The sequence below is a fragment of the Cetorhinus maximus genome, chromosome 20 (genome assembly GCF_964194155.1).
Source record: "Cetorhinus maximus chromosome 20, sCetMax3.hap1.1, whole genome shotgun sequence".
In the NCBI taxonomy this organism is placed as follows: domain Eukaryota; kingdom Metazoa; phylum Chordata; class Chondrichthyes; order Lamniformes; family Cetorhinidae; genus Cetorhinus; species Cetorhinus maximus.
Genome location: NC_135898.1, coordinates 77,603,912 through 77,621,514, shown reverse-complemented (window position 1 = coordinate 77,621,514; position 17,603 = coordinate 77,603,912). Strand labels below are relative to the sequence as shown.

Genomic DNA, 17,603 nt, shown 5'->3' with positions numbered 1-17,603 from the left:
AAAAACATTTGTGCATTTTTAGATTTCAATATGTTGGCTTTCTAGACTTTCCGAAATTTCACACATATTTGGTTTCATTCAAGATTTTTAAACAGAGTTTGTTCCCATATTCCAACTAATCTTTCACATCCACAGCCCAAAGTAAGGAGAAAAAAAGGGAGCTGTTAGTGAGACAACTAACTTCCATTAGTGATCAAGTGATTGGCAGTGGGATCATGACCCCTCAATCTTGGGTCACCTACTTTTCTAAAAAGGGCAATCCTGCTGATCCATCTTTTAGCCACAGCTTCTCATCCAATCCCAAGCCTCTTGCCATTTAGCTTTGATTTGGTTCAAGCTTTCCCTAGTATCAGTCTCTACCTGTCATCAACTCTTCTGTAAAGCGATGCAAGTATCAAGAGCCTAACCCTAGGGCACAGTCAGGGTGGGCAGGTAAAACCTGACCACTGGACCTACTTCCTTATCTTTCATAACCTCGAAGGCATGGCAGAGTATCAAATTCAAACTGGAGAGCAGTACATGAAACAGCCAGATGACCCTATGGAGAAGTTCCTTATAAAAGGCACTGTTTCCTGCACAGCCTGTTTGAAAAGAAATGTCATCCATCACATTAAAAAATAAATGGATCATAGGATTGTATGACAGGGAAACTGGCACATGGTATTTCTACTACAGGTGGGTGCTGATTTACACAAGTGCTTGTGTTCTTCTGCATTCCCAAAATATCGTCACTCACAAGGCAGAGAAGCTGAAGGAGGTTTTAGACTTTGATTAATGAAAAACCGCATGATCCCTTATGAGAACACTGTACTAAAACTGCTTTATAACAATCAAAAGAGCAAGTTTAAATCTAAAGCATCCCAGTTACAGATTGCTGCGTGGAAAATTAGGCACACACAAAAATTGATTTTTTTTTATAACAAAACTGCATGCATCTACACACCAACACACACATACAGCTGTAAAATATATGCACAAATACACTTAACACATATAATGCAATGTCAACTAGTGCTGTAGGGAAGAGTTTGAATAAATTTGGCAGGAAGGGCACCAGATGAAACATTTGAGACAAGCAGGGCACACGGAGGTTGGGAGAGACAAATAGTATTAGAAGAATAGTTCAGATATAAGCAGGATCAGATGGGGGTTAATGCAAAGCAGTTTAAGATGGGTTTGAAATGCATATGGATTCTGAAGGCTTTTGATAAGGTCCTACAGAGGAGGTTAGTAAATAAAATTAGAGTGCATGGGGTTGGGGGAAATATACTAGTATGGATCAAGAATTGGTTAGCAGACAGGAAGCAGAGAGTAGGAATAAACTGATCATTCTCAGGATGACAGGCTGTAACTAGTGGGGTACTGCAAGGATTATTGCAAGATCCACAGCTGTTCACAATCTACATAAATGATTTGGATGTGGGGACTAAATGTAATATTTCCGAATCTGCCAATGACACCAAACTGAACAGGAATGTAAGTTGTGAGGAGGATGCAAGGAGGCTTCAAGAGGCCTTGGACAGGCTAAGTGAATGGGCTAGAACATGGCAGATGGAATATAATGTGAATAAGTGTGAAGTTATTCACTTTGGTGGAAAAAACAAGACAGCAGAGTATTTCTTAAATGGTAAGAGATTGAGAAGTGCAGGTGTCCAAAGGGACCTGGATGTCCTTGTTCATGAGTCACTAAAAGCAAGCATGCAGGTGCAACAAGCAATTAGGAAGACAAATGGTACGTTGGCCTTCTTCACGAGAGGATTTGAGTACAGCAGTAAGGATGTCTTGCTGCAGTGATACTGAGCCTTGGTGAGACCTCCTCTGGAGTATTGTGCATAGTTTTGGTCCCCTTATCTAAGGCTGGATATATTTGCCATAGGTGGAGTGCAACTGAGGTTCACCAGGTTAATCCCAGGGATAGCAGGATTGTGTTATGAGGAGAGACTGGGGAAACTGAGTCTGTATTCCTTAGAGTTTTGAAGAATAAGGGGTGACCTCACTGAAACTTACAAAATTCTTACAGGGCGTGGCAGGGTGGATGTAGATAAGATGTTTTCCCTGACTGGTGAGTTTAGAACCAGGGGACAGAGTCTCAGAATAAGGGATAGGCCATTTAAAACTGTGAAGAGGAGGAATTTCTTCATTCAGAGGGTGGTGAATCTTTAGAATTCTCTACCCCAGAGGGCTGTGAAAGCTCACTGAGCATGTTCAAGACAGAAATCAATAGATTTCTGGAGACCAATGACATCAAGGGATATGTGGATAGTGCAGGAAGGTGGCATTGAGGTAGATGATCAGCCATGATTAAACTGAATGTCGGAGCAGGCTCAATGGGTCAAATGGCCTACTCCTGTTCCTAGGATTGGAAACTGACATTCCAGGTTACAAAGTATTCAGGAAAGATAGGAGAGATTGGTGAGCAGTATTGATCAAAAAAGTATTATAGCACTTCAAGGGGATGATGTAGTTGAGGGGTCAATGACAGAATCCATTTAGTTATCACGAGGGAACAGAGGAATTATTGCATCACTGGGTGAATACTGTAGGCCACCAAATAATAGGAAAGAGATAGAGGAGCAAATTCTATAATTTACTGACAAAGTATGACATAATAGACTTGTAAGCAAAATGAAAACTCATGGAATTGGGACAGTAGCATTGTGGATATAAAGTTGGCTAAGGAAAAGAAAACAGAAAGCAGTGATGAACAGTTGCTTTCAGACTGAAGGAAAGTTCATAACGTGTTTCTTAGGGGTCAGTAGTAGGACCACTGTTCTTTTTGATATATATTTATGATCTGGACCTGGGTGTACATGGCAATAATTTCAAAATTTGAAGATGACATAAAACTTGGAAATGTAGTAAACAATGAGGAGGATGGTAACAGATTTCAGGAGGGCATATACCAACTGGCAGATGAAAATTATGTAGAGATGTGTAAAGTGATGTATTTTAGTAAGAAGAATGAGGAGAGGCAACATAAATGAGTGGTAAAATTTTAAAGAGATGCAGGGACACAAAGACCTAGAGCATATGTATACAAATCTTTTGAAGGTGGCTGGACAAGTTAGCAAGCCTGTTGAAAATAATTTGGGAACCTTGCCTTTATTAATTGAGGCATGGAGCACAAAAAGCAAGGATGCCATGCTAAATCTTTATAATATGCTAGTTAGGCTTGCATCCAATTCTGGACACCACACTTTAAGATGTCAAGGCGTTAGAGGGTGCAGAAGAGATTTAATAGAATGATACCAGGGTTAAGTGTTGGGACTGGTGTTGAGACTGGAGAAGTTGGGGATTGCCCTCCTCACTGCAGAGAAGTTTAGGAAATTTGATTCAAGTGTTACAAATCATGAAGGGTTTTGATGGAGTAAATTAGGAGAAACTGTTTGCTGTGCAGGAGGATCAGTAACTAGAGGACACAAATTTAAGAAAAAAGAACTAGAGGTGGCATGAAGTTTTTTTTAAAAGGTCTGTGACCTGGAATGCACTGCTTGAGATAGTGGAAGTAGATTGAATAATAGCTAACTATCAGAAGGAAATTAGGTAAATAATTGAAGCGGAACAGATTTTGCAGAGCTCTGGGGAAAAGAGCAGGGCAGTGGGAGTAATTAGATAGCTCTTTCAAAGAGCTAGCACAGACAGAATGGGCAAAATAGCCTCCCGCTGTCTTTTATCACAAGAGAGGAAGCTCAATTGAGGTCAAATAGAATGCCAAGGTTGCAGATAGTCTGGTTGAGCCCATGACACAGGCTGTAAAAGGAAATGGAGCAATTGACAAAAGTAGTGAGTTTGTGATGGTGGACATCAGACAAGCAGACTGACAGCACAAACACAATAGAATGTTTGCGAGAGGTGATGGAGAGGTAGAACTACTTGTTATCCCCGTACAAGTGTTAGCCTTGGCTCAATGTTGACTTTGAATCAGTTGAGAGTTCAAGCCTCATTCCAGAAATTTAAGGACATAACCCAGAACTTAAGGAATGCATGAAGGGGCTGTATTTTAGATGAGAATGCAACAGGACTGGTGACTCCATGTTGACTGCCGCACTTGTCTACATAACAACAGTGATTACACTTCAAAAGTACTTAATTGGCTGTGATGCACTTTAGGACATGAAGTGCACTTGGCAAATGCACATTCATTTATTTTATAGCTGACACTGTGTATAATACTGCAAGGAGCAACATATAGCTGAGAAAGAAGATGGGGACAAAATTTGATCCTTAAACTCCAGTGAGGGGGCTGGAAGAACAACCATTGTTGGAGATGCTTTGGCTATGATAGGATAGGTAAGATTGGAACTAAGCAATGGAGGTTCCACCAATCTGGACAACAGAGGAGAAGTGGTGGAAGAGGATGGTGTGCTTGAACATGTTGAAAGTTGCAGAGAGGTCAAGAAGGCATAATATATCCTAGTCACAGTTAGAGTGAATATTGTTTGTGACTGCTTAGGGCTGTTTTAGTGTTGTGGGAAGGTGGAAATTTGATTGAAGAGAATCAGGTGGAGGTATGAATGAGTTAAGTGTGGATTTTGGAAAGGAGCAATACTATTATATATTAATTTGATGCATAGTTGCACCTTATAATTGTATTGCAGCCAAAATATTATGATGAGTCTTGAGCAATAATCCACCCAATGTTATGTGACCAACCAACTGATTTAAACCTTTGTGAAACTTCAGTGGGGTTCTAACTTAGTCCAGCAGGTGGTGCCACAGTAATCCTTTCCTTGAAGAATGTCGGACATGTTGGTAAAGATACATAAGGGAAAGTTTTCACAGGCTCGAGGTCTCGAAAGGTTGCCCACACACAAAAAAAAATTCCAGCTATCACATTGTGAGTTGAACTCAAGGGAAAAATTAAGAAGTGCTGGAAAACTAAAACAGTAGACATACCATTCGAAGGCTGTGCACAGCTATTCATGTAGGTTGGCAATAAAGGAGACTTGAAAAACACTGTGAAATTCATCATATGCCTACTTTGAGCTCAAGAGAGGTTAAACATGTGGCCAACTATTTTGAAGAAAAAAATTTCAACATCTAGACTGATATAATGGACAACAGAAACAGAAGCCAGAGACAATAAGCAAGCACATTCCACATTAGGATGGCTGTGGCTTTGCTGCAGTAAAGGAGAACCTAATATTCCAAATTTTGACCAACATCCACCGCCCCCACCACCACACCCTCGCCACCCCCACTCAACATGATCTTTGAGAAACAATCTTGAATTTTGAGTTAATATTCATCTCTCCCCTTCCCCAATCATCCCCTAGAATACCAGGGCAGAGGTCTGAAAGGAAATTTAAATGCCACACCCATATTGCTCCACAGACTTAACATTAGAGGAGAAATCCCTTTGTTGTAAATCATCCCATCCCCCGGCCCAAAACCCCATTCTAAATAGATTCTGACATTTAACCAAAAATCAATTAACAGAAATTCAAAGCTCAAGAAACCTAGTCAGCATTCAGGTATTCAACCACAAACCTACATTACATAATACATCCCCTTATATGTGTGTTACAGATCATGAAGAGTCATGTGTTGCTGTGGTAACATGAAGTTTACATGTTGTGGTCTGGAACTATGGATAGTGATGATAGAGGCTCCAACTTTCTTTCCATCACATGATTGACCAGAAATCTTTCCCACTCTTACCATCTGCCATTGGCCTATTTTGGAATGATTTGCAGGTTGATACCCACCTGCTTGACCACATTATGAAATCCTGGGATGGGACTGGAACCCACAGCTTCTGACTCAGAGGCAGGGACGTTACCCACTGTGCCACAAGACCTCCAGAAATTAAAGAATCGGCCTGCACCTTCCAGCATTGAGCATAAAATCAGACATGAACTTTCCTAATGCATCACTGAGCAAAGAGAATATGTTATTCTTTCCCAATATTGACCCCAACCCAACTGAGCCATACCTTTGCATTTGACACTAAATACCTCCCAAGGCATGCTCCCTTGCTCCCTTCCCCACCACCCCCACCACACACACACACACACACACACAAAGATCTACACCACCCACGACTTACAGATTGCAGTTTGAACCTCTCAGGTGAAATATCCCTTTACCCCCACTGAGCCTTGTTATGGCAATCAAGAGTTCAGCTACTTCTGCACCCAGCCCCATTATTATCTCTAGGCTGATTGTAGCCAAACTCACTGATTTCCTTTCACCATCCCCTTCCCAATCTTAGCCACCTCTCTAACTCTCCCCCTGCCCTTAAACCTAGCTGACCCAATTCCTGTTCTTGGTTTTGACTCCTTTTTTACAACGCTTTGGGAAATATAAATATTTGAAGTTAATGCATTCATGACCTAATTAAATGACAGAACATACTCAAGAGGTTGAATGGCCTACTCTCATTGGGTAGGCTATTCCGCGTTTTGACCCTGTTCTGTCATTTAATGAGGTTATAGATGGCCTGTATCGCATGTGATATTCTTACTCAAAAAGAAGTTATGTCAACCTCTGCTTTAGATTTTAATTTACTCAGCAACCAGTCTTTTTGGGAGAATTCCACATTTCCATTACCCTTTATTATGTATAATATATATATTGCATATCTCATGATCATACATCGAGTGACTTGTCATTTGGTAGAACTGGTTTGATTACATACTACTTAACCAAGAATATACTTGTTTAGTACTCAGGATTTGGAAGGGTAATCCTATTTTTTAAAATTACATTAGGCAGCACTAAAACCAGCCACGCACGGGAGAAGAAAAAGGAAGTTAAATCTCAGGGTTTATTTGAATCAAAATCTTTTGTTCAAACATCACAACCAGTGTGTAGCACTTTTGTCATGGTTCACAGCATCATAATCCAGTAAAGCTGACGTGGACACAACAGCTTCTTAAAAAAAGTAAACCAGCTAACAGGCAGCATCAATGACTGATATTTTAGCAATGGTTTCAGCATCACTCATCAAGGAAAAATAATCTCAAAGCCTTACTTGTCTGAGGTCGATGAATGCTAACTGCAGGGTGTCCCCTTGGAATCCTGGCACTGGCTCAGAGCTAGCAAACACTGGAAGTAAAGATTAAGGGGGAAAAATTAACTCTGAGGCAGAAATGTGGTAAATCTAAACAATTTTATGCAGCCTACTGAAGCATTAACCTTGGCTATAGATCATCACAAATGAAGGCCTAAAGCTTAATTTCCTGCTTTTTTTTTTGCAAGAGGAAACTTTTAAATCGAAATCAATTAAACCAATTCCTGTATTAAACTTGCAACATACAAATAATTTAGATTACTAGGTGCTGTTTGATGCAAAATAATATTTCTGCGCAATCATGTGCGCAAATTTTACAAGTTGTGATACTGCTGTAGTAAGTGGGTTGACAATTCATTCACCTCAAAGGGTGAATGACAACAAAAGCATTTTGAGAAAATACCAATTCCTTGGCTGTCAACATATTTTTTAAAACATCTGCTTTGTTACAGCATCTGTTCAATAAAAATCCTACCTCTAGCCAAACAGCAATTAAAGACAGACAGTAGGGTGGGAACTAGCTTAACATGCAGACAACAGGTGGAATGCTCTAAGCACTACAATCTGTACTTAACTGGAATGTCTGTTCTTGCAATCTAAGACGTTTCTGATAATGGAATTTAATACAAGTCAGTTTGAGAAGGCTGTTTAAATATGATTAAAAGAAAAAAAGAAAGCTTGACCAATTGGAAATCCTACAATTAAAGGCTACTAGAACACTTTCCTTTCAGACAATTACAATGCAGTTGAGCTGGTAAAGAGAGTTATCCATCTTCCCAAAAGCCATGGTATGGAGTTAAAAATAGTGTCTATGCAACAAATGTGTGCATTATGCTACTTAGAATTATAAGTATTTGGTATTTCAAATAACTGATTTAAGCAATATGCAAATATGTTAATTTTAAGCAGATGGCCTATCCTACTTGGGTCTCCCCCTTCACCCACTCCTTTCAGCCCCTCCACCCCACCTCAGAGTGGACAGATATCAAGCCATATTTGCTTGGACAAGTCACATGGAGAGCCGGCCTCCCTCAAGACATTTTGTGATGTCATGATGATAGTGATGCTCCCCCATGTGACCCTTCTGACTTATGTGCAACATACAAGATAAGTTCTGCCCTGAAGCTTGATTTGTTTGTGTCTTAAGGCATTTCCTGAAAAAAAACAGATCCATCATTTGCATTCCCTACAAGGTGTGAGGGACAGCTGTGTGAAAGTGAGGGGTGTGGAGGATGCTCCTTAAAAAAAAGCTAACCCCAAAAAAATATTTTTTTCTTTTCCAAATCAAATCCTCCACATTGCTGGAGGCTAACCAAGTAGTAAGCAGAATGAAGAGAATGAATTCCTTATAGGGCAAGAAAGACTCAGCTGTGAGGACAGGCAGGCCAAATAAAATGTCTTCCATTGCTACTCAATCTACAGAAAGGTTGGTGAAAGTATGTGGGCTATTCCATGTAGCTGTCTTACATATACCATCCACAATATTCTGAAGAAGTCATATGGACTTGAAACGTTAACTCTGTTGCTCTCTCCACAGACCTGCTGAGTTTTTCCAGCGCCTTGTTTTTATACCATCCACAATAACTGGTTTTAGGGGCATCCAGGAAGTGGCTGTAGAGTAACTGGAATGGGCAAGATAATAGCAATGCAGTATATATTTAATAAGTCATCTTGCCAAGCTTGGTGGATGGTATATTCTAATTGAAGGCTAGTGCAATTTAGAAGTGCTATGCAAATATCAGAGGCAAACTAAAATTCAGAATCACAAGTTCTTGACCCAATGAAGCAGTGGCAGAAATTCAAATGTGTTCAAAGCGCTTCATGTTCAGCATATCAATTCAGTTAAGGCTAACTACTGTCAAATTTGAGATACTTCAGAGTCACAAGTACTAAGAGGTTCAAAAGAAAGAAACACTAAATCGGCACAAAGCCAGACTAAAATACTAGTTTCGTACCAAAGAATATCCATCTGGATATATTTTCCAAATTGCCTTTTTGAACCAAGATACCAAAGAATGCTCATCTAAATACTTTAAGCAGGAATAGCTGATGGCAGTTATACGAATACACAAAGTTTGGGTTTCATACACATCATTAAGATAATGGCAATTTTATCTTGAGGCATACAATATAAAATCAAGATGACAATGTTGAAGCTTGTACATGATCCGGGAAGACACTGTACAACTTGTGAACACCTTACGAAGGATCAATGCAGAATGACTTGGACATTATCAGAGGTGAAGGGTTACACTTTAAAGAGAGTTGACAAGTTAGAGTATTGAGGTTTCAAAACATTCTGAAGAATTACGATAAATTAGTGTTGGATTGCTTCCACTAATTGGCAAGGTGATAATGAGGGGGCATAAATTTAACATAATCATCAAAAGAATTACAAGGGAGGCTAGAAACAAAAGTCTTGCCTGGAAGTTAAGAGGAGGTCCTTCATATAGGATAGTGAGATTGAACAGGCACTACTCCAATGCAAAAATACTAATTGGGAGCTACCAGAATGTCATCAGTTCCTAGTTTTATAATATCCTGGCTGTTCCAGATAACATAAACGTGCAAAAAAATGTTCCAAAGAAATATATCCAGCCTGCATCCTGACTTCACCTCAGTATCCGAGTGCAAAGATATACGGAGTTAGGTCACAGGGTAGTCATGATCTGATTGAATGGTGGAATGGACTCAGTGGGCTTAATGCCAACTCTTGTTTGTAAGACCTCCTTTCCTTGGGTTACAGGAGTGCTCTCAATCAAGGGATAATGATAAGTTGTCAGGAGGACTTATGGACTCTGGTAAGCAGGCATCAGTGAATCATAAGGTTGTCTTCAATAGTGAAAAAGACCTCACGTGGAGGAACAACTAGCCTCTCGCCATCCATGCGGTGGATAATGAGGTAACTGATAGTGTTCAGGAATTGAAATACGAGTGCAGAGTAATTGGTGGCATTATAGAACCATAGGGAACGAGAAGGAAAGAATATAGATTGCTGCCTGTATAGCTAAAGTAGGTTGCTAATAGTATTCCTATTCCAAGTTGAGTACTCCAAGTCATGATTCAGAAGGCGACTCAACCCACTTGCCCATTCTCAAAAGCTTAATGCATCTGCAATGCCTGATACTTGAATACATTTATCTCCTTTCCAGTCTCAGTCCTAAAGATAGAGCCCTTCCATGAACATCAGTGATGTTGTTGCTGGAGATACAAAGGTTTGTTCCACTTAGGCACAGTGGCACTTGGCAAACATTTGTGTCTAGAATGACAGGATTACCTTGGTGAGTTAGATTGACTGATCATTAATTGATTCAGTCAAAATAATAAAGCCTTTGGACAGACAGAGGGATCACCAAGTCACAGAGAATAATAGTGGACTCATGTGACACATTTTAACACAATCTTCACTATTTTCAGGGGAAAGAGTGTAGGTGAAGTACTTCAGGAGCACTTAATCTGACACAGGCCTGAAGTCTTACTGTCCTTTCTCCAACATGCTGGAAGGGAAGGAAGGGTCAGCAACCAATGCTGATTGAAGACCTCCATAGAGAATGACATAAGGTGCAGAAAGTGGAAGCAATATGGGTTCTGGCTAAAATATTTCAACAGACTTACCAAAAAAAGGTACAAGCAGGACAAGAAAGAAAGAAATAAGAATAGAAAGTGATAGATATACACATGAAGGTCATCAGCATCTGTAAAGAGAAAAGATGGATTAAGGTTTTGAGTGAGGTTTTTCATTCAAACCTCTTCCAACAGAGTCCACGGATCAAATAGCCTTTTCTCAATGCAGATGTCAACAGAGTTACTCTGTTTCTAGTAAAGGGCTGATTCTTGATCCACAGATCTTTGGGCACATGAGGCAGGACATCCCACAAGATAGTGGGATCTGGAGTGCAGGATTTCCTTCCTTTTCTTTCCTTCTCTGCTGCTGCGTTAGGACTCAAAAGTGTGATGCAGCTTGATGGACAAGTTATTGCCATTCTGAATGGTTGGTAGCAAGATCCTCCTAGTCATTAAGGTCAATGCCACCTTGCTTCAAGGACAGCTTCATTCAAAGTATCCTTGAAGCATTTTCTTTGTGCTCTTGTGGAATGTTGGCTATTGAGAGAACAGGATCTGGTGAGTAGATGGTTTTCACCCATCCAGAAACAATGTCAGTTATTGAAGTTGATTTTGTAGGTATTTTATCTGAAAACTTGTGGACCTGGCTTAAAGAAGAACCCCCCCAATCCCCATTTAAATCTGGAGTATGCAGCAGGGGTATTGCTGATGGAATTTCTCCAGCTGTTCTAGTGTTACTGATACACAGTCCAGGTCTTACTACAGTACAGGAGCGTGGTGATGACAGCTGCTGTGTACTCTAGGGCTTTTGTTGGGTTGTGGAGGCTTTGTTGTCAAACACTCACTGTCGTAACTTGTAGAAGACTGAACTGGCGCAGTGATCTGGTGTTGTAGCTCATCAATGGGGGCCTTTTGAGGAAGCTGCCAAGGTATTGGAAGAACTCAGCATATTCCATCTTCCCTCCTTCAACATATATGGAAGATGGAATATTTGGCTGACCAGTTATGGGTTGATATACGAGTTTGGTTTTGGTAACATTCAAGGACAGGCTGAGTTTCTTGTAGGTAGAACTAAAAAGATTAAGAGTGATTTGCACATCTGATGCAGAGTGGGCAACCCCCTAGTGCCACCTTTACAGCTGGTGAGGCGTATTTTGCCTGTTTTGCTATAGCGGACTTTTTGGACTGCACTTTATCTAGCACCTCTCCTCAACCTTGCCACTATGGGTGGCCCTACCAGGAGCAGAGAGCTCCTGACAGCGTCGCTCAAGGGATCGCTGGAATGCACAAGCCTCTCCGCCATGTCAAGGTGACAATCCACAGAGAAGTGCATTTATTTCACTGTTTTGGCTCAATTCTCGGGAAATCAATATCTTGCAAAAGCATTTCTGTTTCAAATATTCTGACTGTCAAGAGGAATTAGCCATTCTGGTTTACCATTATATATTATTCTCTTATTGGAATAGGTGCTTAGCCCATTTTAAATCAAAAGTAGTCTATTCACAAAAACAACTTCCTCCCAATGCATTTGAATCATGCACGAAGCAGATCAATAAGCAGTCTATGACATTCCATTTTCTTCCTCCTGCCAATGACATGAACTGTCTTCTTTCTTATGTCTACTTTGGTTGTTGTGAACCAATTACTTATGCTTTTATCATGCACAATGTTCATAACCAGCATTTCACTGGAAACCTGTGTTCCGCAGTATCATTCCACATAGTTTGCAGCGAGATGGAACCAGGAACATAATGTAGGACTCAGAACAAGTGTCACCTCCCATGGTGTAAAAATGTGTGGCTAAGTGGATTTTCCACCGCACAGTAGCATTGCTAAGGAACTGGTGACCCAGTTCTGTATTGCAAAGCAAATATTGAATTTATTGGTTTTTTAAAAAAAATCAAGTTGACTGTTAACAAATGGAACTTTTGTGAATAAGCTGAACTGAAAACTAGTGTTTTTTTAAATGTATTTCTAGGGAACAAAAGCACTTACTTTGTTTAAGCTTCTGCATTTGGTATTGACTTTTGAAATAGTTCTGTTTACAAAAAGGTGGCAGGATTTGAATCCAGCTGACATTTAAACATAACATGACTTTCAGTTGATACCATTCCTCCTGTGCAAGTTAAACCCTTAAGCACATTTATCAATTACAATAAAGGAAGCTACCTGCCATTTGTGAGTTATTTACACATATAGGGTGCTAATGGAAATGTCACTCTTGTGACCATTAATCCTGAAAATGTCATACCCAAAGACTGGAGGAGGGCAATAAGTTCAAACATAAATCACAGGCAGCACAGTGATTTCTGGAATGTACATCTGACAGTAGCCACAAATGCTCAACAAAGTAAGCTTCAATTATTTACTGTCCTGGCAGATACACTCCAAATTTCAGTCAAGTTGTCTCAGTTTTTTTTTAAAAAGTACACAATTTATAACGGGCAATATTACTTTAGGCAGAATTGACTGCTTAAATCTAACAATTTTTCCAATAAACTTTGTTCTTATTTTGTAAGATTTCCTTCATTGTATTAAATGCAGAAACATTATATTAATACATATTGAAAACATTTGAGCCGAAAACATTTGCACTGAAAATATTTGCTTTAATTAAACCTCTTGGTCACACACAACTATAAACATTCAAACTATATCACAATCACTGTTTACTTAAAAACACTATGTACACCCTGACTTATATTTCAGCTTCAGTTTCCCCTGCCCCAACTAAGAATCGCAGCTCCTGACTCCTTGTTGGGCTACAACTCCATGGGTGCCCATTATCCTTTGGTATTTTACTGTAGCACCTAATCTTCAGTGTCACCAGCCTTTTTAACCATGAAAAGAGAAAGCTAAAGGGTGGGAAAAGGTAAAAATCACAGGCAAATCTGAACCTTTTCTCCAGCAGTGATCGAAGGAAATCTGGCTAATTTTCCCATCTGCAATTCAGAGGTACTGAGGCCAACCATAGCACCCTATCACTGAACATAATTTTCAAACAGCACAAACAGGGGCCTGGAATGTTCTAGGTTATATATGAAATTATAGTTTCAAAGAATGAATTTATAAACTGAAATTGATGTACAATTATTAAAATGAGTCCTTTCATGAAATGCTTTTCTTCATAGAACACGAGTGATTTTTCATTTGATTGCAAAGAAAACCATCACAACACCAAATAAAAAGTTAATGCCGTTTTTAAGGCATACAGTTGAACATAAATATTTTAACTTCCACCAAGGGGGAGATGGTAGCACAATAGTAATGTCACTGGGATAGTAATCCAGAGGCCAAGGTTAATGCTCTGGGGACATGGGTTCAAATACCACCATGGCAGTTGGTGAAATTTTAATCTAAATAATAAAGCTAGTCTCAGTAAAGGTATCATTGATTGCTGTAAAAACCCACTACACGTGACTTCAGATCCACAGCAACTTGGCGGACTCTTAACAGCGTTCCACAATGGCCTAGCAAGCCACTCAGCTGAAAGGTAATTAGGGATGGGCAACAAATGCTGATCTTGCCAACAATGCCCACATCCCATGAAAGAATAATAAAAGACCTGTTCACCTACCTATCATGATCGAAATTAAATATTATTAAAATCAATATTAAAATTGTTATCCTGGTCTTCAAACCCTCTCCGTGACCTTGCCCCTCCCCATCTCTATATTCCTTGAGCCCGACAAGTCTTTGAGATCTCTGCTCATCCAATTCCGGCCTCTTGCGCATCTCTGATTTTAATCATTCCATCAGTGGTAGCCACACTTTCAGCTGCCTTGGCCCTAAGCTCTAAAAGTCCCTCCCTAAACCTCTGTGTCTCATATCCTTTAAGTTGTGCCTTAAATCATACTTCTTTGACCAAGCTTTTGGTCCATCCTGAAAGGTCCTTTATTGGCTTGGTGTCAAATTTTGATTGATAATGCTGTTGCGAAGTGGAATGTTCAGCTATGTTAAAGGTGTAAAATAAATGCTAAAATTGTTGTACAGGCATTTACATAAGAGGAGTTCAAAAAACACATCCAATTTGAGCAATTTTAACTTTTGCACGCTTCTACTGATTTTCTTCTAAAATATAGTTAATTCCACATGGTTAAACGGCTGAGGCAAAATCATACCCTGGGCATCCGGTGGCCTCACCACCAACATGCCTGCATTTTTCAAAGGGCTCCTGGCGTATTTTAAAATCTTGCACAAATCCATTGTCACCCAAGGCATTTCATGATGACAAGTATTCTGCCTTCCTAGCCTGGTAATGGCTGTAACTGTGGTTCAGCTTTTCTTAAAAAAGAAAAAAAGATGGACCTTGACTTAAGCCCCTCGCAGCTCCTCCCAATTGATCCTCTACAATCTCCTGTTGCAGAAGGGTGGCTGTATTTTAAAAAAAACAGAAGCTTTGAAGCTCCGATCTCCTGTCTGAAGGATGATCTCTCACTCACAAACAGTGCGATCATCGAAAGAGAAGGCTAATAGGGAAGAATGAAGTAAAAAGGTAAATTCATTGAAACAAAGAGTGAAGGAGGGAGAGAAAAGAACAACGAACCAAGATAGAGCAGAATGAAACTAAATTTCAAGAAAAGGCCTCAGTAGATTGGTTATAACAACAAAAGGCTAGCTACTGCAGTACAAAGTAGGAATTTTGTAACTTAAAGGAAAAAGGCGGGGGGGAGGAAAAACAAAGAATTCAACGAAAGAATGTAGAATAAACAGAATAAATCAAAGCAAGAGGTCATTATTTATGTAATGACCTGGTCAATAGCCAAATCAGGGGATGCCGACTGCAGCAAAGTTTCCCACCAGATCATTCGCCCTTGGAATTCAAAATTGCTGCAAGGCATTCCCAGTACTACACTATACAAAATGCATCTAAGGAAAACCATTAAAAAAAAACACTCAGCAGCCCCTCTCCACCCCACCCACCTGCATTTCGGACTATGAGGAGCCCTGATGCAGAGAGCATTAGGAAACTGCCCTGACAATTAACAGGAATCAATTAATTCAAACGGAGTGGAAACCAAGTAGCTCCAAAAGTGGTTTAACATTCATATTGAATCATAGCACAGCAGCCAACAGCATCAATAATCCCTCAATCAAATGACTGCTAGCTGCAGATCCATCTCCATATGTAATCTGCCAGTAAAGCTGGGGGTTAGTCAACTAAGCCAGTGAGGAGGCCCTATACATTGTAGGATGAAGCACTCCCACTGGCACTTCCTTATCCAAAAGTAAGTAATGCTAAGCCCAGGTACTTGCTTCCAACAATCCTACTGGCAGTCTCTACTACTCAAATGACAATGAGGCCCCAATGCTAACTAGAGATGACCTGCACCATCACCATCCACCCCCACTGTCTCCATGAACCTCTACACTGTCCAGAATAAAAAAAATGTAAGGAGCTGTGCACTTCCAAGGACAGCTGACACAGGCCCTCCATATAAACCAATGCCAGAGTCTAAGGATAGCCATGTCTCAGAGCTCTGGTAGAATGAAGCATTCTGCACTCAATACAGTACCCCAATTTCAGACTGCCTGCTTGATGACAACAATTTCCCTTTTCAAAGAGTTCTGGAGATAGGTCTGATGGTTCCAGTAACAGAGTCCTCCCTTGCTTAAGACATCAGTTTTTTGAAAATCGTGAATAAATGTCTCAAAGGGCTCTGGGTTGCAGTGATTGAGTTTGCATCACTGCTCTGTTTGGAATCTGGAATACTTGCCAAAATTTCAGCTAAATGTGTCTGCTGTAGTTACAGAACCATTCTATTAGATCATGCTGATCTCAACCTCAATTCCATTTACTTACCTTTGCTCCATAGTCCTTGATTTTTGATAGCCAAGGGTATCGATCACACAAAAACAAAATACTGTGGATCGATGTTCCTACTAAGCTGGCTGGATGCACAGCAGCCAAAGGCTATGGAACTGTGCACTGAAAAAAATACTGCACACAAAAACAACATTTTAAAAGGGAACATTGCTGAAGATACTGGAAATCTGAAATAAAAACAGAAAATGTTGGCAATATTCAGTAGATCAGGCTCCATATGTGAAGAGAGAAACAGAGTTCATGTTTCAGGTCATTTCCCTTTCATCATGAAAGGTCAATGACCTGAAACATCAACTCATTCTCTCACCCCAAAAAATCTAACTGCCTGTATTTAAAGTTTCATATGATCCAGAATCTACAACCTTTTGAGGCAGATAGTTGCAGAATTCAATTATCCTTCGTACAAAAAAAAATTTTCCCGCTTACACTCCTAACTGGTCTAATTCTTACTTTAAGATTATGCCCCTTATTCAGAAAACCCCTGCCACAAGTAATTTGTCCACTTACCCTATTAATCTCTATCTTTTTCAAGACCTTATGTATCAGCCATGGCTCCATGGTGAGCACTCCCACCTTTTGAGTCAGAAGCAGAGGTGAAAGTAAACCGTACTGTCTGGTGTACGGCGTGCCAGTGAGAAAGTGGCTGTGCATTTTCACATTGGCAGGTGCCTCCATTTGTGACTCCTGGTTTGTCTTTCTGATTGGTTGAGTGGATATAAATGAAGGAGTTTTTTTTTACTTCTACTGCTGCACAACATTATTAGCCTATCAGAGGAAATGAAATGAGAAATCAACGTTTTAGGAGATTCCTGCAGGAACATCAGGATTCCAAGGTCTCAGAACAGTAAGAGGAAGAGGGTTTTTGATTCCATTGAAGGCTCCCATTTTGATTTGGCCAATCACCTCAGTGTCTGAAGCCCCTTGTCTCTCTCTCATCAGCTTGTTCCCTGGAGAAGAGGATAAGGGAGTTTTCAACCCAGTTGGTTCTGGTATTCTATGCTGATCCTGATGGGGTCCCCAGCTGTTCCTCTCTCAGCTATTCTCTCATGAAGTGCAGCACAGATCAGCTGTCTTCCTGACTTTTCAGTGAGTGATCAAGTGAACAATTACTGGCAGCTGCACAAACAGCGCTAATCAGGTGTGAAAGATGCTCACTCTGATTTGGGAGTTTTATTTAATGATTATCACTGTTTGATT

The 17,603-nt window shown here is 40.1% G+C and overlaps 1 protein-coding gene across 8 annotated transcripts in view; it reads right to left on the bottom strand.

The window, feature by feature from the left end:
- The window catches only part of LOC144694481 (exocyst complex component 6-like), a 187,181-nt gene that overhangs the window by 38,879 nt on the left and 130,699 nt on the right, over positions 1-17,603 (bottom strand). For 6 of the 8 annotated variants that reach the window (XM_078564955.1, XM_078564954.1, XM_078564957.1 and 3 more), the window contains one exon: positions 6,977-7,050. The exons of the other annotated variants lie outside the window; for them this stretch is intronic. In XM_078564955.1, coding sequence (XP_078421081.1) covers positions 6,977-7,050 — 74 coding nt within the window. The remainder of the gene's footprint in view (positions 1-6,976; positions 7,051-17,603) is intronic. 8 annotated transcript variants of the gene reach the window in all.